At 38.7% G+C, this 14309-nt stretch overlaps 1 protein-coding gene across 5 annotated transcripts; it reads left to right on the top strand.

The window, feature by feature from the left end:
• Nucleotides 1-510: 510 nt before the first annotated feature.
• On the top strand, nucleotides 511-14178 carry slc25a42 (solute carrier family 25 member 42). Of its 5 annotated transcripts, none has more exons than XM_053486920.1 (8): nucleotides 511-856; nucleotides 3985-4109; nucleotides 6788-6899; nucleotides 8116-8141; nucleotides 8328-8494; nucleotides 9186-9302; nucleotides 9394-9545; nucleotides 9977-14178. In XM_053486920.1, the coding sequence occupies exons 2-8, from the start codon at nucleotides 4008-4010 to the stop codon at nucleotides 10282-10284; spliced, it is 984 nt and encodes a 327-aa protein (XP_053342895.1). In that variant the 5' UTR covers nucleotides 511-856; nucleotides 3985-4007; the 3' UTR covers nucleotides 10285-14178. The 5 variants fall into 5 exon arrangements, with proteins under 5 accessions (XP_053342895.1, XP_053342896.1, XP_053342892.1 ...); XM_053486921.1 differs by having other exon boundaries at nucleotides 511-840; XM_053486917.1 differs by lacking the exon at nucleotides 511-856 and adding an exon at nucleotides 1218-1291.
• Nucleotides 14179-14309: the final 131 nt, after the last annotated feature.

Here is a 14309-nt window from a genome sequence, read left to right on the forward strand (position 1 = left end):
CTGAAAGACTGGAGGAGCACTAAAGATGTTTAGTCTGTTACCAAGTTATTTATTATTTTTTATTTAAAATTGTATTTATTCATTTGACTAAACAGAAGGACACATTAACAAAACCGAACCATCAAGATTGGAAGTGTTGATACTTTATCAATAATTCCAGGCTTAGCTTTCTGAAACTTTCAAGACGCAAAACAGGTCATCTATAAACTGGAACCGAAATAAACCAAGATGCTCGTGTTGTGGAAAGTTGCGTGTTTGCCACACATGGTAGTAGGGGGAACGCTTTGTGCTTCTGGTCCTTTTTTCCTACACCACCAATGACTTCAGGTCATGTTTTATCCTGACTTCCCTGCTCTAAGCGTGCCCCGACCTGACGTCCTGTTACGCCCTTGAAACTAACCTATCCAGACGAGAGTCTCTGTGCGCGCACTTCATTTCCCACAATGCAACATGATTCGCCCGGGTCCTAAAAGGCGTCCTGTTCTCACACAGTTCGGCGCAAAACTCCGGCCGTCCTCATACACTATCTAGCTGACTACACGGCGATTCGGGAGTGGTGCAGGAGCGTCGAGAGCTGCAGACGAAAACAGCATGGACGGTGCACAGTAACGCGACTCCGTTACAGACAGCAAGCCAGAGACTTTAGCGTATTTGGATCCTCACTGCTTCGGCTGGCGTGATCTCAGAATGCGTGGTGCGCGTGACGGGACGTCGGCTGCGTGAAGCGGCGCGCGTGACGCCTGTTGTTAAGGTGTTAATGCTAGCAGGCTAACTTCAAGGGGAGTGTCCGTCCAGTTCCAGTGAATAAAGACTGCTAAAGATTTACTGCATCGTTTTAAGGTATTATATTGCACAGGTGAGTATTTATTTTTTATTTCACAAATGTACAGTGTTATTCTGTAGCCGTGTGAGGTGAGTTTGTTTTTAATATTAGTTTGAAGTCAATGACAGTTAAAACGTGTCATACCAATAGTCAGGGTTTATTTTATTTTATTTATTAGTTATCAAACAGTAGTGGAATATTACCAGCACAGATACACACACTGGTGGTATTTAAAATGGCGAAACACCAGATGTTTGTTTTTTGTGCAACTTTTCAGTTTGATCCAACGTTACGTGTGACGTCATCAGAACCTCTTTAAAAAAAGTAGTGACGACATAGCCGAAGCCGTTTAAAATGATATGATAGTGAGGTTAACAGGTTTCATTTTTGTATGTCGCTATGTAAGCTATTATTTACAAAAAGGACATATGGACAAACAGACGAGCAACTCGTTATTTAAACCGAAAGGTAGGTCAGTATATATTTATTGATAATAAAAAGAATAAGTAAAGTCCCAGCTCTAACGTTAACGTTACTCAGTCCTGATTTTATTTAAGCCAAGCTGAACTTTTCCTCATGTTTAATGGTAATGAACTTGTTCAGGACTGATGCTAGCAAAGCATGCTGTTTGTTTTCTTTTTGGTTTCATAATCAGTGAATCAGGATCCTGTGACTGTGTGGTGCTTTATTCTGGTCAACATTTAACCCTAATGCCTTTGATCCAGGTTAATACTTATAAGGTTAACCCTCCATTCAGTCATACCCTCTCACACTGTCGTGAGTTATTATTTATTTCAAGTTCATGCACCTCACACAACCTTGGTCTGCAAGAATAAAGTAAATGCTGGTTTATTTCTTTCTTTCTTTCTTTGCTTCTTATTCCCTAAAATGAATAGCCGGATAAGTAAACAGTGATAAATAATTTTTTAGTTAAAACTATTTGTCAAATCATCATAAATGAGGTAATTGGGACAAAACAAGATATTTGTTATTATTATTATTATTTTAAACATGCCAGTTTCTTCACAAGTTAAGTATTTAGTGTATCAAAATGAAATCAAATGTATTTTTAAAGCACATTTAACACAACACAATTGACTTAGGTGCTGTACAATCCTAAAATAGCTTTAGACATATAAACTCTCTAAAAGCAGACATTATTTAGAAAAAAAAAAATGAAATAAATTTCAAATACAACAAAATCTAAAACAGTAAATGAAGACAATTACTATCTAGTGCTCATGATACTATTTAATGTTGAACTGTTTGACATAGAGTTGAAAAGAAAGAGACACAAACCTTGCAATCTTCTCTTTATGCACTTTACATGCATTTGCATGAATATGTTTCTAGCCATACAGTACTTAATTCCTGTGGTAACATTTATATGTCTGTGTTTTTGATTTTCTTTATTACATTTACACATACAAAACAATATCTTATTTCATGAATACACTAACAAAGACTAAATAATAACCCGGATAAGTCATTATCTTTAAGTCATAGGTCCAAGAGTACACTTCATTTGACTTTGGTGCCTCATTGCTTCAATGTGTGATGATCAGTAGTTACAAGTTAAGTTAGTGGCTTTCCAGTATTAACTTGCTGACTCAGTGTGTTAAGTGACAGTCACGGTTATTTTAGAATAAGCACCAAGTCACCTCTGTGGCTCTGTATGAAGGCCATTGTCACGTCCCGATTATAGTTTTACCTTAAATTCTTGCACTTGAGGCTGTTCAAATGTCCAAAAGCAGCCAGAATCAGACACCGTAGCTTCAGTAGTTAACTTTCCTGTGCTTGTTTTTTTTTTTACTTACTTAAAATTGACAAACTATAAATAAAGTTTTCTATTAAGAGTAATGTTGTGATATTTATTTACTTCAATTAATCATGGTATTGATTGCTAATTCTTAAACCATGTTTGTTTAATTAACTTATCCTGTGTACCCAACCAGTTCATTTGTAGGTCATTACATCATAAACGGATAAGATTTTGATTTGTTTTGATCACGGACATTGTTACTCTAAAGCCTTAAAGGTGATTCTTTATTATTGTAGAAGGTGATTATTTGTTTTGGAACAGCAGCCGGTTTGTGTTGGAAAGTTGTGTTGTAGAAGAGAGCTTAATCCTGTTTGCAACGAGACCCTTTTCAAAAGCAGACTAAAGTCTGAAAGCTTGGCAGGATAAGTGTAAGTTGATCCACAAGGAAAAATTGTGGACAGGGAGAGCGAGATTGACCTGGGCTAGATGATACGACTGACAGTGTGAGAAATTGTTTGGAGTGTATGTAAGGCAGAGCAAGAAAGCTGTTTGTATTTACAAGCCTGGGGAAATGCATGGAGTATTTAGAATAACAGATGTCCTGGTTAATAGTGACTTAGCGTCCAAGTGACATCTGATACGGCTCATATTTTATAAGCTGCGACTAAGAGTTGACAATTAACAGACCTCCATGTACTTTCCAATTTGTTTTATAAACTACAAAGCAAAGCTGCTCTAAACAGATGATCTTACATTTGCCTTAGTACTCAATGGGTGTGGTTTCTGGATTTCTGGGTTTGCTTATATAGCCATTATTGTTATGCTGTACAGTTAGATTTGGTTCTATTATGATAGACAACCTTTCACCCAGAAAACCCGCTGCACACAAGAGCGCCGGCTGATATACGAACGCGGTGTAGCCGTCGTGTTTGGTGACTGAGAATAGCGCGTGAATGTGGGCCAGCTGGGTGAAGACAGGTTTTCTTAGCAACACCGCGAAGCTGTGTGTTTTTTTTCTGGTGGGGGCGGGTTCTGACACGACCTCCTACAACACACAACACAACACATCGAGTTTGTCTCTCAAAGGGACACTTGTTCTTACTCAAACTCTGATCAGATCGTTCTAATGAGTGAGTGGATCCTATTGTCCATGTCTCTGTTCTCTGTGCACTGATTTCGTCATCCTGGAGTGACATTTTGCACTTAAAGTAAGTTTGTTGAACACTTTAGGGCGTTAAGATTATTAATCGTCACAGTGTATGTCGTATCCTAATCATGTCCAGATCTTGCCCAGATAGAGAGACTATGTAATAACCTTTCCCTCTGTCCTACTAAGTAAATTTTTATTGTTATTGTTCATCAATTTGTGCTGCTTTGTTGTGCTGTTTTTGTCCTTCAGACAGTTCTTCAGCAACTGTATTTATGCAACCAGCAAACCCTGGAATGGGGAATGGAGTACAGGAACATCGGGGGGCGCTCACACAGGGCGAGGTGCTACAACGCTCCTCCTCCAGCCAGTCAGAGGTAATTAAAGGACAGCCGAAACAGCTGAAAGATTTTATTGGCTTACGAATGTGGAGTTGCATGTGGGACATGTGACTCATCAGTTATTATTATTATTATTATTATTTTATTTTTTTACATAACTTTCAAACAAATTTATGATTCTATGAAGAACCCAATGTCCTTCGTTGTTAAATTAAGTAGAGTGTGGTAATCATTTTATTTTGTTAAAACTGAAATCGGTTATTATAAAAAAAAAAAAATGAAGTGAGTCATAAAATTAACAAAATTAGCAATCATGACAAACACACGCCTTACAATGTTTATTTTTTTTAAACGAGTCATGATGCACCTGCATAATTGCCCAATTAACCTGGAAAACCAGCCATACTTGATTTTAAAGATCTTTTATTTCCCCTGTTCCTTGAGAGGATGATAACTTCTAGATCCGTTGATCTGTACGTAGTGTAGCGTTGTAAAAGTACTCTGTGTGTAGACATGCAACAAGAAGTGTGTACATCCAAACACAGCGTAAGGTATCGGTCCTAGCTGTAAGAGCCTTGACAGGGTTAAGTCTTTCTGCGTTTCAAAGATAAAAAGGCGGCACCTTGTTTTTTTTTCTTTCTTGCCATGCATATCAGATCGTTTGCTGTTAACATGCGTTTTAAGGCGGATTGTTTGTGAGTTCTGTGGAACGAAGCGCAACAGCACCACCTGTGGTCATAGAAGGAAATGCACAGAAGTGAGATGGATTATAACCCAGATTGTACTGTACTTTTATACAGACTGTGAGTGACAGTCAAGTTATGTGATTACACAGAATGAAATTGGACTGTGATGCAGTCTTGTTTTACACGTCCATAACATGTTATCAGCAGAGGTGAATTAAGTACTTTTGTCATAATTTCCCCCTCAAAATATGTTTGAATCCCACACTCAAAATAGATAAACGTGCTTTGTGAATGATACAGAGACAGGAACTACTAGGGTGAGTCAAAAAATATCCGCACTCTCTTATGTCCAAGACTCTGTCTTATTTCCGCTTTCTGTTTAAGGCTACTGTCTCCCCAGTCAACATGTTACTTCAGTTTATTTGTAAATGCAATGAAAAATGGACGCCCCATTTGTGATTTGTAGGAAAAAAGAGCAATCTGCAGTGATTTTTTGTTTTGTTTTGTTGTTGTTGTTGCTGTCTGAGGGTGTAGAACAAACGGAAAAGCATAAACAGAAGTGTTTGGATATCTGCAAACAAAATTGGAACAGTACTTTAAGGTAGTCATTTGTGGTGACGAGACATGGATTCATCATTACAGGTGTGAGAATAAACAGCAGAGTATGGAATGGAAACATCCTTAATTGCCGACCGAGAAAAAGTTCAAAAGTCGACCATCACCTGGAAAATTGATGCTTACAGGATCTGTACTGGAAAAGGGGCCAACAATCGACAGTGCTTGTTACAGTGAGATGGCTATTGAAGAGCTGTAGCCGAAACGTCTGATCAAGTGCAAGGACGTTTTGAAATTGCATGACAATGCACGTTTGCACACTTCTGCGCACACTTTGGATACTTTGCAAAAACTTTGTTTTGAGGTGTTCAAGCGTCCTCTCTATAGTCCCAATCTTGCTCCATCTGACTGCAGGTCCCCAGAAAGCAGCTCTATAAAGATTCAGTTCTGAAGAAGTGAAGACAGCGGTGCATTTGTGGCTCGCAGCTTAGCGTAAAACTTTTTTCTTAAGTGAGGGAATAAGGAAGCTGAACATTGTTGACAGATGAACAAAGTTTATTGAAAAGCAAGGAGATTATGTTGAAAATTTATGCATTTGCCTCTTGTAAAAGTTTATTAAAATAAATTCAAACAATTTTAGAGTGTGGATAAGTTTTGACTCACCTCATATATTTAGCCCCTGGTTTCTTTACCAAGCGAGAACAAGGAACACAATGACTCATTTCAGGCATGATGCAGAACTTCTCCTGCGTAGTCTTGTTAGCACTTTGTCCCTCACACAAATGTGTCCTTATTGTCCTGTTACACTGCAGTGTTGGACTTTGTAACCTGGATGATCAAGCAAGGTCATCAGCGTGGGACGCTAACTCAAATAGCTACCAGGATAGTGGAGTGTGTTTAAAAAATTATTTTATTTTGGTCTTGCACCCAGAGTATAAAGAATGGTAAAAACATATTTCTGTAATTATACATGATTGTTATCATCAAAATGTGGGTGTGTCATGATCCCATCTTAAATTAACTGCTCTCTAAATAGTTTAGACTCTCACCCACCACTCCTGAATTCTTGCTTCTTGCATAAGCATGGCTTAATCATTTACAGGATCTCAAACAAGCACAGTACTAGAACTTTAATTTTACACACACATACACAAAAACATACTGGTCAGTGTGTGTCATTACATGCTGGTATTGATACCACATTTTTTCATGTGGTGCACATTTTTTTTATGAAAAAAAAAAAAAAAAAGTGAAGCCAGGCTTAATTTTTTTTTTTTTTTTAAATAAAATTTTATAATACTGCAAGGTCTTAAGTGTCATAGGCATGATCAGACTCATTGATTTCCTGTGTCAGCATATCAGTCATATTTATGGTATGGATAAAAATGTTTGCTTGGGAAAAGTGCCTCCAGTGCCATGGAGGCTTTCGTCCCTGGGGATTTTGCATCACAATTGGTGTTTGTGTGTGTGCAGGGTTTTAAGCAGGGCCGGTCTGTGCTGAACTCGTTGCTCTCTGGGGCCTTCGCAGGAGCTGTGGCTAAAACAGCAGTAGCGCCGCTGGACAGGACCAAGATCATGTTCCAAGGCAAGACATATTCAGATAAACAAACAGCATCTGTATGAGAAGGCAGAAGGAAGCCTTACTAGTTTTTAATTAAATATAAGGAAGATAAAATTTTTTTTATTTTAATTCAATATTTTCTTTTTTGTAATTTATTTTCTACATTTTAGAACTGTACTGGATCTTTTTCAAAAGTATAAAATAACACATACAGTCTTTAAGGAATTAAGTACAACAATCAGCTGTTAGTTTAAACCATGAAGGTCAGCTGTTCTGGAACAGTTCTTAAAAAGAACATATCGTCTAGTGCATCTGCAAAACACATCAAGCACCGTGGAAAGCAAGACCAAAACTTACCTCTGCTGCAGAGGAGAAGTTCATTTAGTTACCAGTCTCAAAAATCACCAATTAACAAACAGCACCTCAGTTTAGAGCAGTTATGAAGGCTTCGCAGATATGTAGCAGACACATTTCAATTTTATCAACAGTTAAAAAAAACATGGAATTAGAAGGGGGTGCCCAAACTTTTAACTGGTACTGTATATAAATGAGAAATTTGGCAGTATGACAGTAAACGTCTATTCTTTCCTCATGCTCTCTGCTCTCAGGATAATATAAATATCCTTATATTTATAAGGTTTATGCACAAGATTATGAAGCTGAGGAGTGTCCATAAAATGTCTGTTTTAACCCCTGTTTTAGATAAAACATGAAGAATATACTGCTTCCATATTGATTTTGTGCTTTCAATCATTGTAGGAGTGTTTGTATTTAAGTGTCCTGTTTAAAAAGGATGAATTTATGAAGGACTTGAATGTAGAAAAAAATAAAGAGACGTCTTTGCCACAGCTCAGTTTGAAATCTGAAATCAAAAATTTTTGGTAAACACACAAGACTAAGATAAATGATAAAAAGAATAATGTGCAAGTTAAATCCGGTTGTTTTTGTCTGATTAATTGTTTACATGATTAAAAAGTATATATTTTGTGGTATTTTTATACATGTTTAAACAAACTAAAAACTTTTCTTTAATTGTTATAAATGGTCATGTGTGTCCCACCTGCAGTACCTTTAGGTCTCATTAAGTGGGGACAGTGAGGACACACTTTGGCATGCACTGATCTAGTAAATTTTTTTTCTGGCCATGTTATGGAAAAAAAAAACAGGATATTGCCCAAATTATTAATCAGTCATTACAATTTTAAATAAATATTGTAACATTTTCTTCTTCTGTTTTTAGTGTCTTCAAACAGATTTTCTGCCAAGGTGAGTATGTATTTCTGGTGCTGGGAATCAGTACTAGGGGTGTGAGTAACTGTTTAGATGTATTGCGGTATAATTTTCTTTATAAATAGATTTTGAGGAGCACATCCTAATATGTTCAAAGTGGCACTCATTCAAAAATAAAGCCAAACCTGTACCGGTGACTCTCTGTGTCTTTGTGGTGAACAGGAGGCTTACCGGTTGATTTATCGCACCTATCTGAAGGAAGGCTTCCTGAGCTTATGGAGGGGCAACTCGGCTACCATGGTGCGGGTCATCCCCTACGCCGCCATCCAGTTCTGTGCCCACGAACAATACAAGAGGCTTCTAGGGGGTTATTATGGCTTTCAGGGAAAGTGAGTACCTTCCATACAGTAGTTTTCTGAACAGCTTGTGCTGTGTTTTAGGATTATTAAGCTAAAATTTGTAAATCTTTATAAATGTTAAATAGTCTGAGAAGATAGTCAATAATATTGCCTTGTATGAACCATGGCATTTAAACAACATGAATCTACACAGCAACTATTTTAAAATACTTAAAAACCTGTAGAAGTTGGGGCTTGAGAGAAAAAAACAGAAGACAAACATCAGTGCCATTAAATCAAATGAAATTGAAAATTGCACTGCCCAATAATCTAATTGAATTGACATTCTACATATGATTTCCTCTTTAGTAACTGCCTGGTAACGGTCACAATGGTGTAAATTAGGATTATTTGGGGGGGAAATCGGGCTGCCTAAAATTAGATAGAAAATGCTACTGGCGGGTAAAAATAAAATTAAGAGTTTTTTGGTCCTGCATACATTTTTATGAACTTGTTACCGAGGTCGCCCACTTTGGGTTTAGATACAGATATGGATCGTAACAGATTAGAAAAAGTGTACAGGTGTGATTGTGTAAATCACCATGAGTGATTGACATTATAATTCATAAGCAATTCATGCTAAATTGCATTCTCAAATGTGCTGTTTTTGATTTAGCAGTCTCAAAAAAGTATATATATTTAAAAAAATATATATATTTTGTTCCTCTTCTGTCTGTTGAAGGGCTCTGCCTCCTGTGCCGAGACTCCTGGCCGGCTCACTGGCTGGCACCACAGCCGCCATGCTCACGTACCCGCTCGACATGGTGCGCGCCCGCATGGCCGTCACGCCGAAAGAAATGTAAGAGACCGTGCTCTTTAAAAGACATCGCCTTCAGAAGGGATTTTAAAGCATTTTTACAGTGTGTATGTCCTTGACGTTTGTTCCCCAGGTACAGCAATATAATGCACGTGTTTGGGCGGATCTCCCGCGAGGAAGGGCTGAAGACGCTCTACAGAGGATTCACTCCAACCATACTGGGTGTGATTCCCTACGCAGGCCTCAGCTTCTTCACCTACGAGACTCTTAAGAAACTCCATGCAGGTATATTTCACTGTGTGAACGTGTAGGAAAGAGCAAGAAAATGTTTAAGTTGGCTACCTTTGCATTTATTATTTAAGTGTTGAGCTATTTTTGCGTGGAAACAATGGGAATGCTTTTTACATTTGAAGGAACAGTAAAAGCTTTGAAATTCCATTGATACCAGCAGCGCTGTAACCGATCCACACATACTGGCTTTTCTAGTTTTTCTTTCTTAAATGTAAATTTCTGTAGAAGAAAGTTTCAAGTGAGAAAACCTTTTGTGAGAAACCTTTTGAGGGTTGATATTTTAAACGTTAAAAAGCCACTCTCAGTAAGCGTATGTGTGTCTTTGGAACATTAGAAACTAGGAAATGAAAGTATTTATTCTTATTTTTTTTAAATAAAAGAGTTTTTGTGTTTGTTTGTTTTTTCTTTTCTCCCCTGTATTTCAGAGAAAACCGGACGAGCTCAGCCTTATTCTTATGAGCGGCTGGCGTTCGGCGCGTGCGCCGGCCTCGTCGGTCAGTCGTCCTCTTATCCACTGGACGTCGTGCGGCGCCGCATGCAGACGGCAGGGGTGACGGGCCATACGTACAGCACCATCCTGGGCACCATGCAGCAGATCGTGTCGGAAGAGGGCGTCATTCGCGGCCTGTACAAAGGACTGAGCATGAACTGGGTCAAAGGGCCTATCGCTGTGGGCATCAGCTTCATGACCTTTGACCTCACACAGATTCTGCTGAGGAAAATGAGCGCATGATGGCGCAGCACGCGGGGAGACGGTATCCCTGACGCCTGCCCGTGTCTCTGTATGGGACGCCTGGAAAGGGTCTTGTGTCAGACTCAGGAAGGAGGAGGAGGAGGATGAGTGGAAACCAGCAGACGTGCTGCCAGAGGAAGTGAAGGTTTATCGACAGACGCACAAGAACAGAGACGGGGAATTTGGGGTTTCTACGTTTTGCAGGAATGTGAAGTGACTTTTTAAGTTTAGTGATTTTTTATTTTTTTTGTTTTCTAAGTTTGAGAATCTCTTGGTACACACTATGTGTGTGTTTGAGCGCGCGAAATAGGACATAGAGTTACAGAGGGAGACAAAGCGAATGTACGTAGTGTATGATCTCTTCCTTTATACTGCTGTCTCACGAGTGTCCACACAGGATCTCCTGTAACAGTGCAATATGTTCTTTCTCGAGCTGGGCGCTTATACGCATTTTTATTTTTTATGTCAGTGTTATGTGTATGACGCACACATACAGTACATGCAAGTTTATGAAAACTTCACATGCGTTTTTCAAACGAAACCCCTTCATTCAGCCGATCAGGAGATTTTTTAGATTGTGGGTAAGATTGGTTAAATATGGCAACCAATAAAAATACAGATGGGGCGGAGTTTAGGGCGTTGGGCTCAAGTGTCAAGTTTTCAAAAATGAATTAAAAAAGCCGACAGGTGCTGCTGATGAATATACAAGCGCATACTTGAACAAAATTATCCCATCGTATATTGTGATCGCTCAGCTCTGCTTTATGAACATAAATCACTCCTTTATTTCTAGAGATACTTCCTGTATATGTCTTTTCTGCCTTGATCACCATACGCACCCAAACGAGCGTTTAATTCCTCTCAGTTGTGTGAATTTAAGACTTCATAACTGAGAAGGTGTTACAGAAAACAGCAGTAAGGATGTAACGGAGCAGAACGAGAGGAAGTTCTGGGAAAGTTTTGAGCATCTCGCTGCTCTCGATCTCCGTTGATGAATGAAGTCCATTGATTCTATCTTTATCCTGTGTGTGTGTGTGTGTGTGTGTGTGTGTGGTTTGTGTGTGTGTGGAGACGTTCGCACCACAGAGGGCTGAGAGCAGGTGTGTGAGAGGGAGAAAGAAAGAGCTGACCAGCTGTGAGCTGGCTTATAGTGTGTGTGTGTGTGTGTGTGTGTGTGTTGGTGGGGGTTGTTGTTTCTCTATTACACATCTGTGCTTTAGTAGGTATGCCACGGTGCATATTAAGGTGTGCGTGTGTGTGTTAATTGTGTATCAGATGTATAGTAGCTGTTGATAAGGAGGATATACTAAGTGCCTACAGAGAAAGAGTAGAATAAAACACATCTTTTGTACCTTTATTATGGATCTTTAGCTTTTTTAAAAATATGGATTTAGTGCAGCTTTCATTTTTAAATTAATTGACATGCACAACTTGCCTGATTCAAAGTAAAGCTTTGAATAAGACTACACGCCTTTATAGATACATAGTGATGGTACAAAGTGTGTATGAGTGAGGATCCCACTTGAGAGACGAGGATCGAGTCTTTTTGACGCAGGTATACATGCGTCTCCTCTGTTTTAATCCTGTGCTGATAACAGTGCAATAGGCAAGAGCTCTTTCTGTGTAACCGTGTGATATATAATTTTAAACATGTTATTTTGTTTTAATTGTCCCGGTTTTGACATTTTTGCCGTTCTGTGGGTGTTTAATTACTTCTGAGGAGACGTAAAGGAATACTCTGGCACTTTGGTGGGGATGTAGGTGTACATGTGATTTACTCTAAACTGGAATTTCAACCACTTTATCTGGAAATGAAAGAACACAACAAAAAAAGGTTATGCAGAAGACTTGAACAAAATCGTGACTGATCTTTAAGTGAACAGTTTGCTCATATTAAAGGCCTAAAACCGACTAACTTTTAAAGCGTTTCACAAGAACAGCTTCTGTCGTGTCTTCCTCGTCTTAGCACCGTTATTGTTAAACTTGTGTTTTGCCGGTTGTGTTCACTTTGCCTTAGATTCGAATTCTGCGTGAGTTTTAACCGAACAGTTTTTCTGTTCTTTTTATTTTGTCAAAGACAAAAAAAAACATTTTACACCGTTTCTGTTCTGTAGTAGCCCTTTTTTCCGCCGAGGTGGTTCTGGAGCTGCTTCAGAGGCCATGAGACGGAGAAAGCCGGTTCCATAGCGGCGACAACACTTTGCTGGGCTTGAACAAAGAACTGTTTATGTCAGGACCTGGTGGCTTTAGTCATGACCAACTAAACGTTTGTGACCCCATCTATAAAATTTTTTTACTCACTATGAATTATTATTTTAATGAATTGCTTGCAAAACCATGTTGAAGTTCGCTTTTGCTGATGATGTGCTTTTTTTTTTTTTTGCTAGCATCGCCGCTAGATTTGCTGGGAAAGTAGAGACGTACACAGATTTGTACAGTGACCTAATTATGTGATTCACTAGCCCATGGAAAGCCATTTCTTAGAAGCTTTGCAATTGAACCAGGTCTGAACTGTCACCAGACATAAACTGGCACCTGGTTCACCTTGGTGGAAAAGGGTAGTGATTATGTTTGTTTAAAAATGCTCTGATGAAAAAAATCCAATGTGACTCGGGTTTAGTGTGTGTTCTTGCTGATTCGTGTATGATGTAACCGGAGCAGTGGTGGTTCAGATAGTTAAGGCTTTGAGTTACTGATCGGAAGGTCAGTGGTTCGAGCCCCAGCACCACCAAACTGCCACTGCTGAGCCCTTGAACAAGGTCCTAAACCCTTTTTGCTCCAGGGGGCGTTGTATTCTGGCGGACCGTGTGCCCTTCCTCGAGCTTCCTAACTGGCATACGTATGTGTGGAAAAAAATCATGTCACAGTTCTGTAACAAATAAATCATAGAATGTTAATAAAGCATATTTAATATGTAGAGAGAGAGAGAGAGAGAGAGAGAGACTCAGGCTTAGAGGCTACGGTTTGCTCTTCACACTCTGTATTAAAGATTCTGTTAAAATTTTATAAATATAAATTCCAGCACGAGGAGCTCGTTGCTAGCGGCAACCATCGCAAATGGAGCACATCAAATCTTCCATAATGTCATAAAGTACAGTAGGTTAGACATGTGGGTGTGTGTTGTACGCCGTCTTGCCTTGGATGAATCTCTGTTCTGTGGTAAAAGCACATTTGCTACAATTTGCAACGAATCTAGACTGACTTTTAAAAGCGGTTAAGTATTCCTTTAATAGTATTGATTATCGTCAAAGCTTTCTGACTGAGTGACGTGTTCAGTGTTAATCCCTGCATTTACTGCCTGAAGTCTGACACTCAGACTGTTGTTCAGTGCTGGTGAGTGTTTTGATGTGTCGTGTGTTGCTGTATGTGCCGTGATCGTTTCCTTATTCACACAAATAACGTCAAGACAAGGTCATATGGAATGTTTTTTTTAATTTTTTTTTTTTAAAGCGAACAACATTAAATAAAAAAAAAATGGTTATGTTCTCTCTCTCTCTCTCTCTCTCTCTCTCTATATATATATACTTCTCTTTTACAAACCTTATCTCTTTAAATTAAGAGTTTACTAACAGACAATCACTTGATGCCAAAGTACAGTTTGTGTGTTAATCTGTTTGCTTTGACATTTTATGATTACTGATTTTTTTTTTTTTAAACTTGCAGTTTAACGAGACCTAGTAACACTTTTAAAAAAAAAAAAACTGTCATTTTTAAAAAAATCCAATCCAATCATCCATGTGCTTTCTTTATCCCTTAACAGCAGGTACTCTGAACTCAAACACGTCTTGTTAACTTTAAACTAACTGGACTTGAGTGTAAACCTTTTATAAGCTGTAAGTGAAATGTAACCTTGTAGAATAAACTCACTCGATGATGTTCATCAGTGTGCTGGAAGGCCTGTGTCCAGCGTCATTAATTTTTATCAGTGTGGAAAGGTTGAATCACATTAAAACGCCTCATTTTGTGGCCTCTAACCTCAAGGACTAAGGGTTTATTTCGACTATTGTGTATGAACATGGATTAAT

This window comes from Clarias gariepinus, chromosome 25, assembly GCF_024256425.1.
Source record: "Clarias gariepinus isolate MV-2021 ecotype Netherlands chromosome 25, CGAR_prim_01v2, whole genome shotgun sequence".
In the NCBI taxonomy this organism is placed as follows: Eukaryota; Metazoa; Chordata; class Actinopteri; order Siluriformes; family Clariidae; genus Clarias; species Clarias gariepinus.